Below are 13,806 nucleotides of genomic sequence, written 5' to 3' on the forward strand. Positions count from 1 at the left end.
AAGAATGTATCTGCCAATATGTCCAAAGTTTCTTTCACACAAAAAAAAACCCAGTCAACATAGCCCAGTAATAATAATGATAACAGTAACAACAAAATCTGAGCTGTTGCTGTTGTCTTTTCAGCTTGGTTTTTGCATCATTTAACAGCTTGCGCCTCTGAAGCTCACCGTAGTAATTTGGTTCAACTTCCCTTGCACAAGTGCTGTAGGGACGTTGCACGACATACATTTCAATTTGATGAATTTCTCTCTCACACTGCAACTTGTTCAGAAATGGAATCAGATGGCTTCGGAAACACAGGAAACTGCCTTTCCCCCTGGTGCTGAAGTGTTTCTTTTTCTTTCTATGTTTTGCTTTTCTTAGCAGAAGGTCCCAGAGGAGCCACCTGCTGTCACATTCAAGGTCATTTTCTGGCACTAGATTACCTGAAATACTTTCTGATACCCAGTCACATTTTAACTTTTTCACCTCCCTCCCCACCCCCATGAACAATCGCAACCTACCCAAACACCACGCAGTGAGATGGCCCATAGCCACTTACAGAGCTACAATAACATGAGATGTAAACACAGTGGTTAGAGGTCTATAAAATCATGAGTAGTGCAGAGAAAGTGACTAAGGAAAAGCTATTTACTTGTTCCCATAACACAAGAATTAGGGGCCACCAAATGAAATTAATGGGCACCAGGTTTAAAACAAATAAAAGGAAGTTCTTCCTCACACAGCGCACAGTCAACCTGTGGAACTCCTTGCCTGAGGAGGTTGTGAAGGCTAGGACTATAACAGGGTTTAAAAGAGAACTGGATAAATTCATGGAAGTTAAGTCCATGAATGGCTATTAGCTAGGATGGGTAAGGAATGGTGTCCCTAGCCTCTGTTTGTCAGAGGGTGGAGATGGATGGCGGGAGACAGATCACTTGATCATTGCCTGTTAGGTTCACTCCCTCTGGGGCACCTGGCGTTGGCCGCTGTTGGCAGACAGGATACTGGGCTGGATGGACCTTTGCTCTGACCCAGTATGGCCGTTCTTATGTTCTTAGCCAAAGAATACACTTTGTGACTTGAAAGAAAACCACACCTATGTAGCTCAGCTCTGCCGGCATGGTACTATTTAAAAGGGAGCACGCATGAAGATTTATGGCATTTAGAAGACACCTTTAATACTTAACATCTGAGCGATTGTTGGGGCACTTTGGAGGCTCTTGTGGCTGCAAAACAATCAGCTGCTGGCTGCATTTGAGAAATGCTGTTCTGGAGTCTAAATGAACAAGGCCTTCCCTTAGCCACATGCTGGGGAAATGAGGTAAGACTCCTTCTCATGAGATCACTCCCTCTCAGCTGCAGAGAAAAGCTTGACAACGTAACCCTGAGTTTAAAAGGTTCAAAAGCAGATGGCACATACGGAGTTTAAACGAGACACACTTATTGCTTGAGGGCCCCACTGCCTGATTTTGAGATCTTGGCTTGTTCAAGTAGGTGTGAGTTGTATAAGTGTCACTTCTAGGAGTCTCATTTTGAGCCCCTTTCGAGTGCGGTCTCTTTTCCCATCTTTCAAGGTTTCTTCCCCACTTTGAACTCTAAGGTACAAATGTGGGGACCTGCATGAAAACCTCCTAAGCTTACTTTACCAGCTTAGGTTAAAACTTCCCCAAGGTACAAACTATTTGACCCTTGGACTTCCACTGCCACCACCAAACGTTTAACCGGCTTTCTGGGAAAGTGTTGTTTGGAAACGTCTTTCCCCCCAAAATCCTCCCCAAAACCTTGCACCCCACTTCCTGGGGAACGTTTGGTAAAAATCCTCACCAATTTGCATAGGTGACCACAGACCCAAGCCCTTGGATCTTAGAACAATGACAAAAGGATTCAGTTCTTGAAAAGAAACATTTTAATAGAAGAAACAGTAAAAAGAAAAGGATCATCTCTGTAAGATCAGGACGGTAAATACCTTACAGGGTAATTAGATTCAAAACATAGAGAATCCCTCTAGGCAAAACCTTAGGTTACAAAAAGACACACGGACAGGAATATTCATTCTATTCAGCTCAACATATTTTATCAGCCATTTAAAGAAATCATAACCTAACGCATATCTAGCTAGATTACTTACTAAGTTCTAAGACTCCATTCCTGTTCTGTCCCTGGCAAAAGCCTCACCCAGACAGACACAGACCCCTTTGATGTTCTGCCTCTTTCCAGCTTTTGAAAGTATCTTGTCTCCTCATTGGTCATTTTGGTCAGGTGCCAGCGAGGTTATCCTAGCTTCTTAACCCTTTACACGTGAAAGGATTTTTCCTCTGGCCAGGAGGGATTTTAAAGGTGTGTACCCTTCCCTTTATATTTATGACACCATCACATACACCTCAGGTTTGCTACAGATCCACCGTCTTCCCATGTAGCACCGTGAGCTGCTGACCCCTTTCTCGTCGTTCAGATACGCACAGTCACCTCCTCCTCTTAAGTGAAACCTGCCACACAGAAGCCAGGGAGCTGCAGTCAGGCAGAGGCCGGGCATTTCACACCAGTCCCAGCCAGGGGAGCCATTCTCCACAGTGCAGGCCTGAGTGCGGAGCAGCTACTCTCCCAGCCCCTCAGGAGCAGAGCTCAGGACAGCGGGGGCTTTGCAGAACCGCTGACTGTTCCTGACCCTCTATGCTGAGCAGCCCACAGGGGTGCTGAAGAATGGACAGTCCCCAGCAGGACAGAGAGAATTTGTTAGACTGATTGTCAAAAGGGACCGGCCCTCTAACAAGAGGGGCAGACCATCACCAGAACCAGACGACTGAGCAGGAAAAGCGGGGGACAGGAAGGATCTCGCCTCCTTGAAACACATGGAGCAGAACCAAGATGACACTGAAAGAAGAAATTGCATTCAGGGGTTTCCTTCTCCGTTGATCTATAACTCTTGAGCTTTCCATTGGGCATGGGGGAAAAAGAGAGTGTTGAAGAAGTTCCTTTGTGAAAGCATGTGTTCCTTGTTTGTAACCCTCACGTAAGTCTCCCAGAGTTCATCTGGTGTGGAGGGTGGAGCTCTAGGGACAACATGCCTCTCGGGAGATTTGGGAGGGTTCAGCACTGGTTTTGGATCCTACAGCAGCTGATCTGCAGGGTCCCACATCCTAAGGAGCATACCAGACAGGGAGTCTGTACCCCAGGAGAATGCCACAGAGGCTCGAACTCAGGACAGTGTCTGGTAGCTCTTCAGACCCAGTGAGGCTGGAAGCAGGTGGGATCCAAAGGTTGGGTCCAATACAGCAGAATGGGGACTGTCCATTGGGGAGCCCTGACCCAGCGCCAAAAGAGCCTGATTTTTCAAAGTACTGAAGTAACCCAGACCAGAGAAGTGGGGGGGGTCTCCATCCCCCTCTAATGGCTGGCCTGCAAAAGAGCTTTATCAATCGGGGGGGAGTTTCAGTTAAAGAAGTGGATTCTTTCGCTCCTATGGCAGAGGCTCATGCTTCTACTGCTGAAGTCCCAGGGTTCAAGCAGCGCTGGTTTTGTGATCACACTTGGAGCCCACTGAAACCCATCGCGGGGTGTTGGGCAGCCATCACTACTGTACCCCGTTCCCGTGGGAGCCCCAGGCGTCCAGCACCTGTGAACCGCAGGCTCCTTTAACATCGGTGCCTTGTTGCGGATTCAGAGGCCTCACCAGCCAAGTCACTCAAACCTGCCGGCTGCAATCCCCAGCGGGACCTGCACCTGCCATGCAGTGCTCGGCATGCTGCCCTCTCCAGCAGCCACTGTTAACCTGAGCTCCCTGCTGCCTCCTTTCCCCAGGGCGGGTCAGACACCCCAGGGACCTTGCTGAAGAGGGCTGGGGGAGAACAGCGAGTGTCCCAGCTGAAATCCCAGCGCGCAGCGAGGGCATCTCTGGCTATGGCGGGCTCTGTCTCCGGCCCAGCACCGTGCTGCGGGGAGGAGCCGAGAGTTCAGGGACACGCCGGCTCCCATCGGTCTCCGATACACGCAGGACGCGAACGGACCAGGGTCGTGTCTGGTGGTTTCACTAGCACTGAATGGTGGATCTACCTGAGCTCAAACCGCTCAGACACCAGAATCCCCAAGCCCAGGGAATTAGTCCAGAGGGGTGAGAGAGACTCACAGGTGGTTGAATTTGGTGCCATTGGCCCATTTCCAGGGCTGACCCTGCTCCCTCCAGAGGCCGATCCAGTGGTCATAGACACCCTTATGGCGCAGCAGGAACGCCTTAAAGAAAGCTGAGGGACAGCAGGTATCAGCCCCACCTCCCATGCTCCCCCCCCCACCGCCCCTCCAGGGCTCTGTGCTGCAGAGAATCCCAGTCACATATTGAAGGGTGCTCAGTTTATTTTCAGGGGGGATTTTCCCCTCCCTCTTGCAAAGCACAAGATCCCCCGGGCAGTCTTAACCCTCCCACCGCACACAGCAGCCCCACCCCGGTGCTCCCAGTTACCCACACCCCAAGTCCCCCTGAGCTGGGGGCAGCTGTTGGGTCTGAGCTCTCTGCAGAGACGGCTCTTCTCACAGAGCAGCCACCGCTCACCCCAGCAAGGCAGGAGGAGGGAGGGAGGCAAGCTGAAGTGGGAGGGGTCAATGTGAAAGGATCCCCTCCTCCCCCGCCTCCTCAGCTGGCTGCTCCTTTCCCATCCCCACAACAGGAGCACTGGCTGGGTTCTCAGTCCCACTCCAGCAGCCAGCAGGCCAGGAGATGCTTGAGCCAGCCCTGCCCTAGACAGAAGCTGTCTCCCTATTTGGGGAGGGGGGCAGCGGAGAATGGGCAATCCCTGTGATCACACACAGGCAGTAGGGCCCTGGGCCCAGCCAGGGCTGGCGTTCAGCGGCTGGAAGTTCATTCACTCCGGCCTCCCAGCACGGGAGGGCTCACAGCTGCTCTTCACCCCATGGGGCAGAGCCCAGGTCCTGCTGCAGCAGCCATCCCTGTGCCCAGATTAGTGTCTGGCAACTCGAGAGTCTCTCACCGTTTCCTGATCACTGTCGATCCCAGCCAGGGAGGCACCCGGGGCAGAGCAGCGGCTTCGGCTGTCGGTCCAGCTCCCTTCCGTCTCTGAGAAATAGTAGCATTTCCCTCGGTATCCTTTCCAGCCGTCCGGGCACGAGGGGCTCGCAGGGGGGCACAGATCAGCTGATGAAAGCTGAGAGGTCAGCGCTGAGAATGAGACAGTCACATGGAGGGTAAGAATTGCAACGAGAATTGGGCATTTGACTGGTACAAAAATTGGTCAACTGACCAGTCAAATCTGTCAAAGAGTGGTCAGATATTTTAAAATACCAATTTATCAGAATTGGTTACCTCCCGCCAGGAAGAAAAAAGAGCAAGACGTCATTGTCTCCAGTAGGTTTAGCTTTCGATAGATATGGATCTACCTAATTTTTTAAAAAATGTACTTCACTGAGTTATTTTAGCTCAGAAAAAAAAGGCAAAACAATGAAACCAAGTTCTGGAAAACACCAGTGAGGCTCCAAGACGCAATCCGAAAGGCAGGCTGCCTCCTACCCCCAGGGCTCTCGCTGGAGCATTTGACTGCTGCCAAACAGGCAGTCAATTGACCGGCTTGCCAAGCCCATTGGGACCCCCAGCTGGGGCTGGTCCACTGCAATCAGATGCAGGGGGACGGAGACGTTTGTCACTGTAAATTTGCCTGGCAAGAAGGATTCCAGGGACACTCCCAGCCTGCGAGGGACTGACACAGCTCAGAGCATTTCACCCCAGGCACAAGATCAACAGCTGGACGTTCAACCTAGCAACAAACAGCAGGTGAACAACTGAGAAGAACGTGGGAACTTTCACTCAGGGACATGAAAGCCACAAGGGGGCGCCAGAAACCACAGCCATGGGAAGTGACCTGTTGCACTGTGGGCCAGGAATGATGGAACTTAATTCACCTCCTACCTGCAGACTTTTCTCTCCCCAAACACAGCAGCAAGAAAGGCACTTTCTGGAAGCCCTCACGGCTGTGTAACCCTTTCAGAGCCATGAAAGAGCAGCAGTGGGGTCACCCATAAGTGACACCAAAGAGGATTTGAAAGGCCTGTCTAGTTGAGAGGAGTTGGACTCAAACCCCTCCAGATGTTTTCGAGCACGTCACTTTTGTTTGCACCACAGTAACTCGGTAGCTGGTTTTCAAGCCTTCCCATGTGGCTGGCGCTCAGCGAGGAACAGACACTCTAAGTTGGGAAGAGTTAGGAAACGTGGCAGCGGTGATCAGAAAGCGAGCATGTGTTCACCTCACTCACAAGGCATGTCTGACCCTGTAGATTTCACTGTCCAGTGCACGGTAGCCCACACCCCTGCCCTACTGAACTGAGCAGAGAAGTCAGTGACTAACAGTTGATGGCACAGGCTGTCTCCACCATCCATCTCCAGCTCAGATGCCACATGTTCTGCAGAGCTCCCTGCACCTGCAGGTGTGTAACCAACCTTAAGCTCACAGATTCCCACCTTACACAGCGAGAACCAATGCTGCCCATTGCAACAGCCTGCCATTACAGCAGGGAGCTGGGATTCAGGGCGCATCTGTATCCGAGCAATCTGCACCAGTATAATCACAGTGACGCAGTGACATCAGGGCAAACACCTCCTGGAGATGCGCTGGAGCAGTGCGGCTCGCTCTGGTAACTTCCTGCAGCAAACTGCACCAAGGCAAGCTCCTTTGTGCACCAGTGCAGTGCGTCTGCTTTAGCGGTTTGCACCAATTCAACTACACGGACGTCATGACATCGGCACAGAGGATTCCTAATGCAGACGGACCTGGATTCAATCCCCTCTGCCAGCTGCTAAACCCTCCTGGGGCCCAGTGATCGGATCCCAGGACAATAGAGAAATCCCACCCCCGACATTCCCCAGCACGCCCTGCCCCTGACAACGGGGGGATACAACAGGGTTCATGTTCACCGGAAACAGACGCCCTCTGCATGAGCACACGCTGTCTGTGCAGCCCGGGGGAGTGAATGGTGCTAAGGGACACTTCATGGCCAAGCTCAGCGATTGGGGGGTTTCCACACTGCGCTGGTGGAGGGGTCTTGACTTAATTCTATGGCTCATTTCAATAACACGGCAGCACCTGCCGCCCGGCCACAGGCGTGACCTGAAGATCCAGGAAGGCCAAGCTGGTAACCTCAGAGTAACACAGGGAAGGCAAAGGGCTCAGGGTTGCACTGCATCCTGTCCCACTGGACACCCTGGTCAGGGACTGCTTCATGGCGCGTGGCAAAGGTGACTTGGGTCCAAAGTGCTCAGAGATGGGCTGGGGGGGCTAATGTCAGTCAGATCGTCCTGACACAGAGAGTGCCCAGGTGCAGGGGTCTGGGAGGAAGATCCCCCAGGAATCCTCTGCCCCAGGGGCAGAAGCCGGACAGGCCGGGAGGAGAGAGTGAGTGTGGCAGGTCACGGGGGAATGGGATGGGCGGAGATCATAGATGGAGGGGAAGGGAGCGGGGCGGAAGCTGGGAACTCACCTGCCAGAGCAATGATGGCAGCAATCAACGCAGACCATACAACTATCACTGCAACCACAACTCTACAGGTTGGACTTTTCTTGCAGTTCCAAGGAGGGTCTGAAACAGAAAGACCCGTCAGGCAGGGCTGGGAGGACACGTCTCACTGACAGCACCGGGGCTGGAGCTGCCCTGCAACATGCACCGTTCTTGTCTAGTTTTTGTAAAGCTCTCCAACACCACTTTCTACAAACCATTACCCTCTGATCCCACTGAGGGTTTCCAAAAGTTAGTGCCTGTCTCACCCACCGCAACCTGCAAGGTCTCGTGCCAGCAAAGGGAAGCTGCTCCCAGATCTGGAGCTGCATTCGCATGTCCTGAGGGCTGTCCTGCACCATGGTCACTACGGGCAGGTAGGTCATCAACCTCCATCTCTGTCCCAGCTGCAGGATGGCCTCTGGTTCCTGCTCCCTCAGGCACCTGGAGATACTGAAAAAGGGGTGGGGTTGGCAGAACAGGAGAACACCCCATGAGGTTAAGAAATGGCAGTGAGAGCCTTTTCCCTCCCTGGGAGATTATGGTGTCCCTCTGTGGGGACTCCCTTCCTGGCAGATGCTAGTGAGCTATTGAAAGAGCTCAGCCTGTTTAGATTATAAAAAAGATTGGGTGGTGACATCATTGAAGTGTTGAAGTGACTTCATGGAGAGAAAATATTGGGTATTAAAGGGCTCATTAATCTATCAGAGAAAAGCATAACAAGACCCAGTGGCTGGAAACTCAAAAGAGACCAATTCGTATTAGAAAGAGGGCACACATATTCAACAGTGAGGACGAATCACCAAAGGAAGAAACTAGAAAGGGAAGTGGTGGGAATTCCCCACCTCTTGATGTCTTCTAATGAAGACTAGATGCCTTTCTGGAACGTGTGTAGTCAAAAATTAGCTCCTATGCTCTACAGAAAGCATGTGATATGCAGGGGGTCAGATGACACGCTCTAATGGTCTCTTCTGTCCATAAAGTCTGCTAATTGATGAAAAATGAGCCTAGCATGGGGAGAAGCCTCTGATGTTTTACTGTGTTCGGCTTGAGCCCACAATGAACGCTCATTGAGAGGGGTGATCCAGGGGAAGCAGCTCAAACATCCAATGTGGCTGGACAGGGGCAGGACATCAGCACTGCAGGGGAGGGGTGGGTGTGGCAGTGACATCACAAGGGCCTTTGGCAGGACCTCAGCCTATTGGACAAAGGTGGTAGGGAGGCGATGACCTCACAGAGAGATCTTGACATCAGCCAGGCAGGACAGGGGTGCAGGACAGGGGCCACCTCGGAGATCCCTGTGGCTTTGCTTCAGCACGTCTCCTTCTCGAGGTCTCTCCTAGAGGACTGAGAGAGCATTCACTTTCACATTCGTGAGCGCAAGGAGGACCCTCTTCGGAGTTTTCTCCTTTTCTTTTAGTGGTTTTGCTCGAAAACAGACGTCCCTGTATAGAAGGTAAGAGCCTCGGAGAGGTTTGGAACCTGTTCAGTCTGATCCATCAGGTGTCGGCTGATTTTTAGGAATGGAAAACACTAGATTGCGGGGGCAGCATTTTATTTCCGACCTAAGACTTTGTCCCTTAGAATTACTGGGGACATTGGGGTTTCTCCTTTTTGTTTTCCCTTTTCCTGTCTCTCCCTCCTTTCTCGTCTTCTCTTGCATCTTTGTCCTTTTCCCCTGCTTTCCTTTCACCACCAGGACCTGTCTGTGCGTGTGGAGTTGGGGACGGAGGGAGGGAGGGGGGGTTGCACTCCAACTCTCATTGCGGGAGGCCCTCCCAAAGACATGTGGCTGGAATAGTGCTCTAAGAGTGACTCCCTCCGGTGGTGACCCGGGACATCTGGTGAGAACTCTCAGCTTTCTGCTTCTCAGAGTCTCAATGCTGATTGGGGGAGTTTGGGGCTATTGTGAGGGAGGAGGCTCAGGTCCTTGTGACCCTCTTTTAAGACCAAGGAAATAGGGCGTAACCAAACATGTATTTGATTGCACTTGCCGCTTTTCTCCATTCATTGTCTTGGAGTAATTCACGATTCTCTCTCTAATGGGCTAGTTCTTCTAAAATACTTACTAAAGAATTAGGTTTTAATAAAGCCAAATGCAACCCCATACCTCCAGTAACAAAGGAGTCAGGCGGCACCCTACAGAATTGGGGACAATCCGCTGGAAAGCAGTGACCCTGAAAAGGATTTTGGGGTCATAGTGGACAAGCTGTTCAACATGAGCTGTCAATGTGAAACTGTGTTAAAAAAGGTTAAAGCCATTCTTGGCTGGATAGAGTAGTGAGGATGGAAAGGGAAGTGAAAGAGCATTGGTGAGACTGATGTTGGAATGTTGAATCCAGTTCTTGTTTCCACATTTTGAATATTATGTTAAAACAATTGGAGAGGGTGCAGAAAAGATTCATAACTGAGTGATGGGGATGATGCCCTATTATGAGACATTGAAAAAGCTCAATCTGCTTAGTATATACAAGAGAAGAATGAGAAGTGAGTTGCTTGACTTCATGGAGAGAAAATGTTGAGTATAAAAGGGCTCTTTTATGTCTCAGAGAAAGGCATGACAAAACCCCATGGATGGAAGCAGAAATCAGAAAAAGGATAATGACAATAAGACCCAGATTTGTAAGAGGGTGGTGTTAGGGGGCTTATTCCTTCACCCACTTACTTCCCTGGTCCTTCTCACATGAACAGAGAGCAACAATACCCGAAGTCCAAAGGTGCAAACAATTCGATGTTTATTGGGGTGAACTTCCAGCAAGCATGATTCCAGTTTCCTTCCTTAGTATCCTCCTTCCCAGCTCTGACACCACAGAGCCTTACACCTATGTCCCTGTTCCGATTCCTGCCCTTAGCCAAGCATGATTCCAACTTCCTTACTCCCATTCCCTGTTCCCATTTCCCCCTTTAGCAAAACATGATTCCAATTTTCTTACCCCCATTCCCTGTTCCCATCTCCCCCTTTAGCAAAACATGATTCCAATTTTCTTACCCCCATTCCCTGTTCCCATCTCACACACCCACATGCCCACCCCCACCCACCCCCCATTGACTACAGATTATATAGTAAAACTTGAGTTCTGCTTAGCTATACCTTAACCAATCATTTTCCTGAAATTTAACTAACCAATCCTAACATATTGTAACATGATTATGTAACCAATTATATCCCACCACCTCAATTAGTTTACACCTAGCAAAATTAATTATACAGCAGACAGGAACAATCACAGAACCAGACAGAGATTATACAGACAAACAACAGCAAAGTGGGAACTATAATGACAAAACAATACAGAAGTGAGGATTTCACATCCCAGCTATTGATAAGTGAGTTCTTGCCAGACAGGATGCTATCAAACTAAGTTTCCTTTTACATTTTCTAGGCACTTCCCTTTCTCTGGAGGTGATAGGAATACAGTCCTGTCCTGATAGTGCCTAACAGCCCAATAGCACCTTATTTCAATGTGACTAGTTTGGAATGTGAGGATGTGACCGTTCGCTTCCCAGCTTATGGCTGCCTCTGCTGCTTAGCCAAAGGCCTTAGCCTAAGAACAGGGCCTCAGACTGTCACAGTAAGAGAAGGCCCTTACACCAGCAGACAGTGATTTTGATTCTTTCTTTTATACCTCTATCACTAGCCAAGTGATAAGAATACACCTAAATTCTTAGAGTATAGGCCTTTGCAGACAGGCCTGAATATCTATATCCTAACAGGTGGTTTGTCATTGGCACAAAGTACCAAGAGAAATGATGGCTTCTCCATCTCTTGATCTCTTCGAATAAAGACTAGATGCCTTTCTGGAAAATGTTTGAGTAAAAGAAAAGCCCAGCTCTTCTGACATACAGGAGGCCTTAGGATACGCAGGGGATCAGATTAAATGCTCGAATGGTTCCTTCTGGCCATAAAGTCAACTAACTTGTGAAAACCTAATTGCGGCCTGGGGAAGAACTTCTGTGTTCTACTATGTAGTCGGTGTCACCCCACAAGGAAGTGACATTGAGTGGGGTGATCCAGGGGAAGCGGCTGAAACATCCAATGTAGCTGGACAGGGGCAGGACATCAGCACTGCAGGGGAGTGGTGGGTGTGGCAGTGACATCACAAGAGCCTTTGGCAGGACCTCAGCCTATTGGACAAAGGTGGTGGGGAGGCGATGACCTCACAGAGAGAACTTGACATCAGCCAGGCAGGACAGGGGTGCAGGACAGGGGCAAGCTCGGAGATCCCTGTGGCTTTGCTTCAGCACGTCTCCTTCTCGAGGTCTCTCCTGGAGGACTGAGAGAGCATTCACTTGCACGTACGTGAGCGCAAGGAGGACCCTCTTTGGAGTTTTCTCCTTTTCTTTTAGTGGATTTGCTCGAAAACAGACGTCCCTGTATAGAAGGTAAGAGCCTCGGAGAGGTTTGGAACCTGTTCAGTCTGATCCATCAGGTGCTGGCTGATTTTTAGGAAAGGAAAACATTAGATTGTGGGGGCAGTATTTTATTTCCGACCTAGGATTTTGTCCCTTAGAATTACTGGGGACATTGGGGTTTCTCCTTTTTGTTTTCCCTTTTCCTCTGTCCCTCCTACCTTTCTCTTCTTGCTTCCTTTGTCCTTTTCCTCTGCTCTCCTCCCACCACCAGGAGCTCTGTGTGTGGAGCGGGGTCCGGGGGGGTTGTGGGAGGCCCTCACAGAGAGGTGAGACTGGACTAGTGCTCCGAGAGTGATCCCCTCGGTGGTGACCGGGGCCATTCTTTGGGCTATTTAATGAGAACCCTTAGCCTCCCACCCCTCAAAGTCTCAACCTTGATTGGCTGAGGAGGGGGCTATTGACAGGGAGGAAACTCTGGTCTTTGTTGTTCTCTTTTATGACCAAGCAAATAAGTCACAATCAGTTATACGTTTGACCAATGTGGATGCTGCTCTCCATTCATTGTCTCGGAGCAGTTCATGATCCTCTCGAACATTCCAGTTCTTCTGAAATAATTGCTGAATAATTACTATGAACAATTGTTGGTCTGTAGCTCATTTGAGAGCAATTCTGCTACTGACTGGCTGCATCAGCTAAGACAAGTCCCTGCTCCTTTCTCAGCCTTCGTTTCTCCTTCTGTCAAGAATGAATAACAATCCTCTCCCACTTACCTCACCATGGGTGGATGCTGGGGATCCACTGAACAGTGTCACTCGGAGCAGTGCAGACTGGGGGGTGTCCTATCACACTGAGCCATATCAGATTATAACCTAATATTCAATTTGATTTGTATTTTATTGTTTTGGAATTGTGAAAAGCAGCAACTACTTAGCTCAGAGTGAAGCATCTCATCCAATTTTCTAGAGCATAGTGTCTCCCCTTTGTGTATGATGAGACAGTTGAATGCACTGTGACGGACAGGAGATGCTCTTGTTTTGCAAATAGATATTTTTGCAAAGAATTTTCATCCTACTTGTTATGATTTCAAGAAACAAAGTGGTTTCCTTTGAATGGATTTTCTGACAGAAAAAGGTTTCCATGAAAATGTTCACCCCTTATTTCCTGGGCCTTATCCCTGCCTCTGGGGGGTTGTTGTCTGTTAGTTAGAACAGGAATCAGGACAGTTGTCTTCTCTTTCTGGCTCCGTCACCGCTTCGCTGTGTGACACCTTGGGTAGGTCCAATGGGAACAGGGTCAATTCTCTAACTCCAGGCAGCAGGAAGCCTGGGTGAGATAAGGGATGTTAAGGCCATCTGCGAAGGAGAAAGGGATGTTTCCAGGTGCTGAATGTCAAGAACTCTAAACTTTGCTAAAATGGATAGTCTCGAGAAACAAGAACTAGTTGGGGCCAAACTTTAACCATTGTCTTCTATAAAGCCCATTCAGGAATGTGAGTCCCAGAGAGCCATAGAGAGGGGGAGCAACTTGCCCAAAGTCCCACAGATCAAGAGGCAGCAATGGAAGCAGGAGTGACACTCTCTCTCAAAGGCAGGGGGACCAGACATTAGGGCCTGGTTGCAATTGCCAGCTGTGGGAGGGAGTGTGCGGCAGTGGTCAGTGAAGGGGTCCATCCATGGCTCTGACACTCGGTGTGACCCTGTGGTCGCAGCTGAGGCCCGTTTGCCGTCAGTAGGGTTGGGGTCCCATGGCTACAGCCCAGTGGGTTTGGGAGGCTCCAGGAAGGTGAGTAAAGTGCTGGGATGTCAGGATCCCGGAGGCGCTGTCACCTCCGCCCTAGGGCCGTGTTCTGCACCCCCTGCTGCTGGCTGAGTTTCTCCGTCCCTTGGCAATCAGACAGACTCTTGTTTTCACAGCCAGTCGATCGCCCTCGTGTCATCACCCTGCCTGCTGGCTGGGCAGGGTAACTCCTGAGGTCACCA

At 50.2% G+C, this 13,806-nt stretch overlaps 1 protein-coding gene across 1 annotated transcript; it reads right to left on the minus strand.

The window, feature by feature from the left end:
- Positions 1-484: 484 nt before the first annotated feature.
- LOC140898093 (C-type lectin domain family 2 member D-like) lies at positions 485-7,639 on the minus strand. Its single transcript, XM_073311545.1, has 6 exons — positions 7,606-7,639; positions 7,460-7,558; positions 4,963-5,150; positions 4,107-4,210; positions 2,352-2,469; positions 485-1,549 (listed from the first exon to the last, which is right to left on the minus strand). The coding sequence occupies exons 1-6, from the start codon at positions 7,637-7,639 to the stop codon at positions 1,511-1,513; spliced, it is 582 nt and encodes a 193-aa protein (XP_073167646.1). The 3' UTR covers positions 485-1,510.
- Positions 7,640-13,806: the final 6,167 nt, after the last annotated feature.

Source organism: Lepidochelys kempii, chromosome 14 (assembly GCF_965140265.1).
Source record: "Lepidochelys kempii isolate rLepKem1 chromosome 14, rLepKem1.hap2, whole genome shotgun sequence".
Lineage (NCBI taxonomy): Eukaryota > Metazoa > Chordata > Testudines > Cheloniidae > Lepidochelys > Lepidochelys kempii.

Bases quoted from the DNA above. Each gene is read 5' to 3' on its own strand.
- LOC140898093 (XM_073311545.1), bottom strand. From the start codon at position 7,639: ATGTTGCAGGGCAGCTCCAGCCCCGGTGCTGTCA. The intron at 4,211-4,962 runs GTGAGAGACTCT...GCTTTCTTTAAG, and splicing joins TCGACAGTGATCAGGAAACG to GCGTTCCTGCTGCGCCATAA. The intron at 1,550-2,351 runs GTGTCATAAATA...AAACCTTGAAAG, and splicing joins AACCTGAGGTGTATGTGATG to ATGGGAAAAGAGACCGCACT.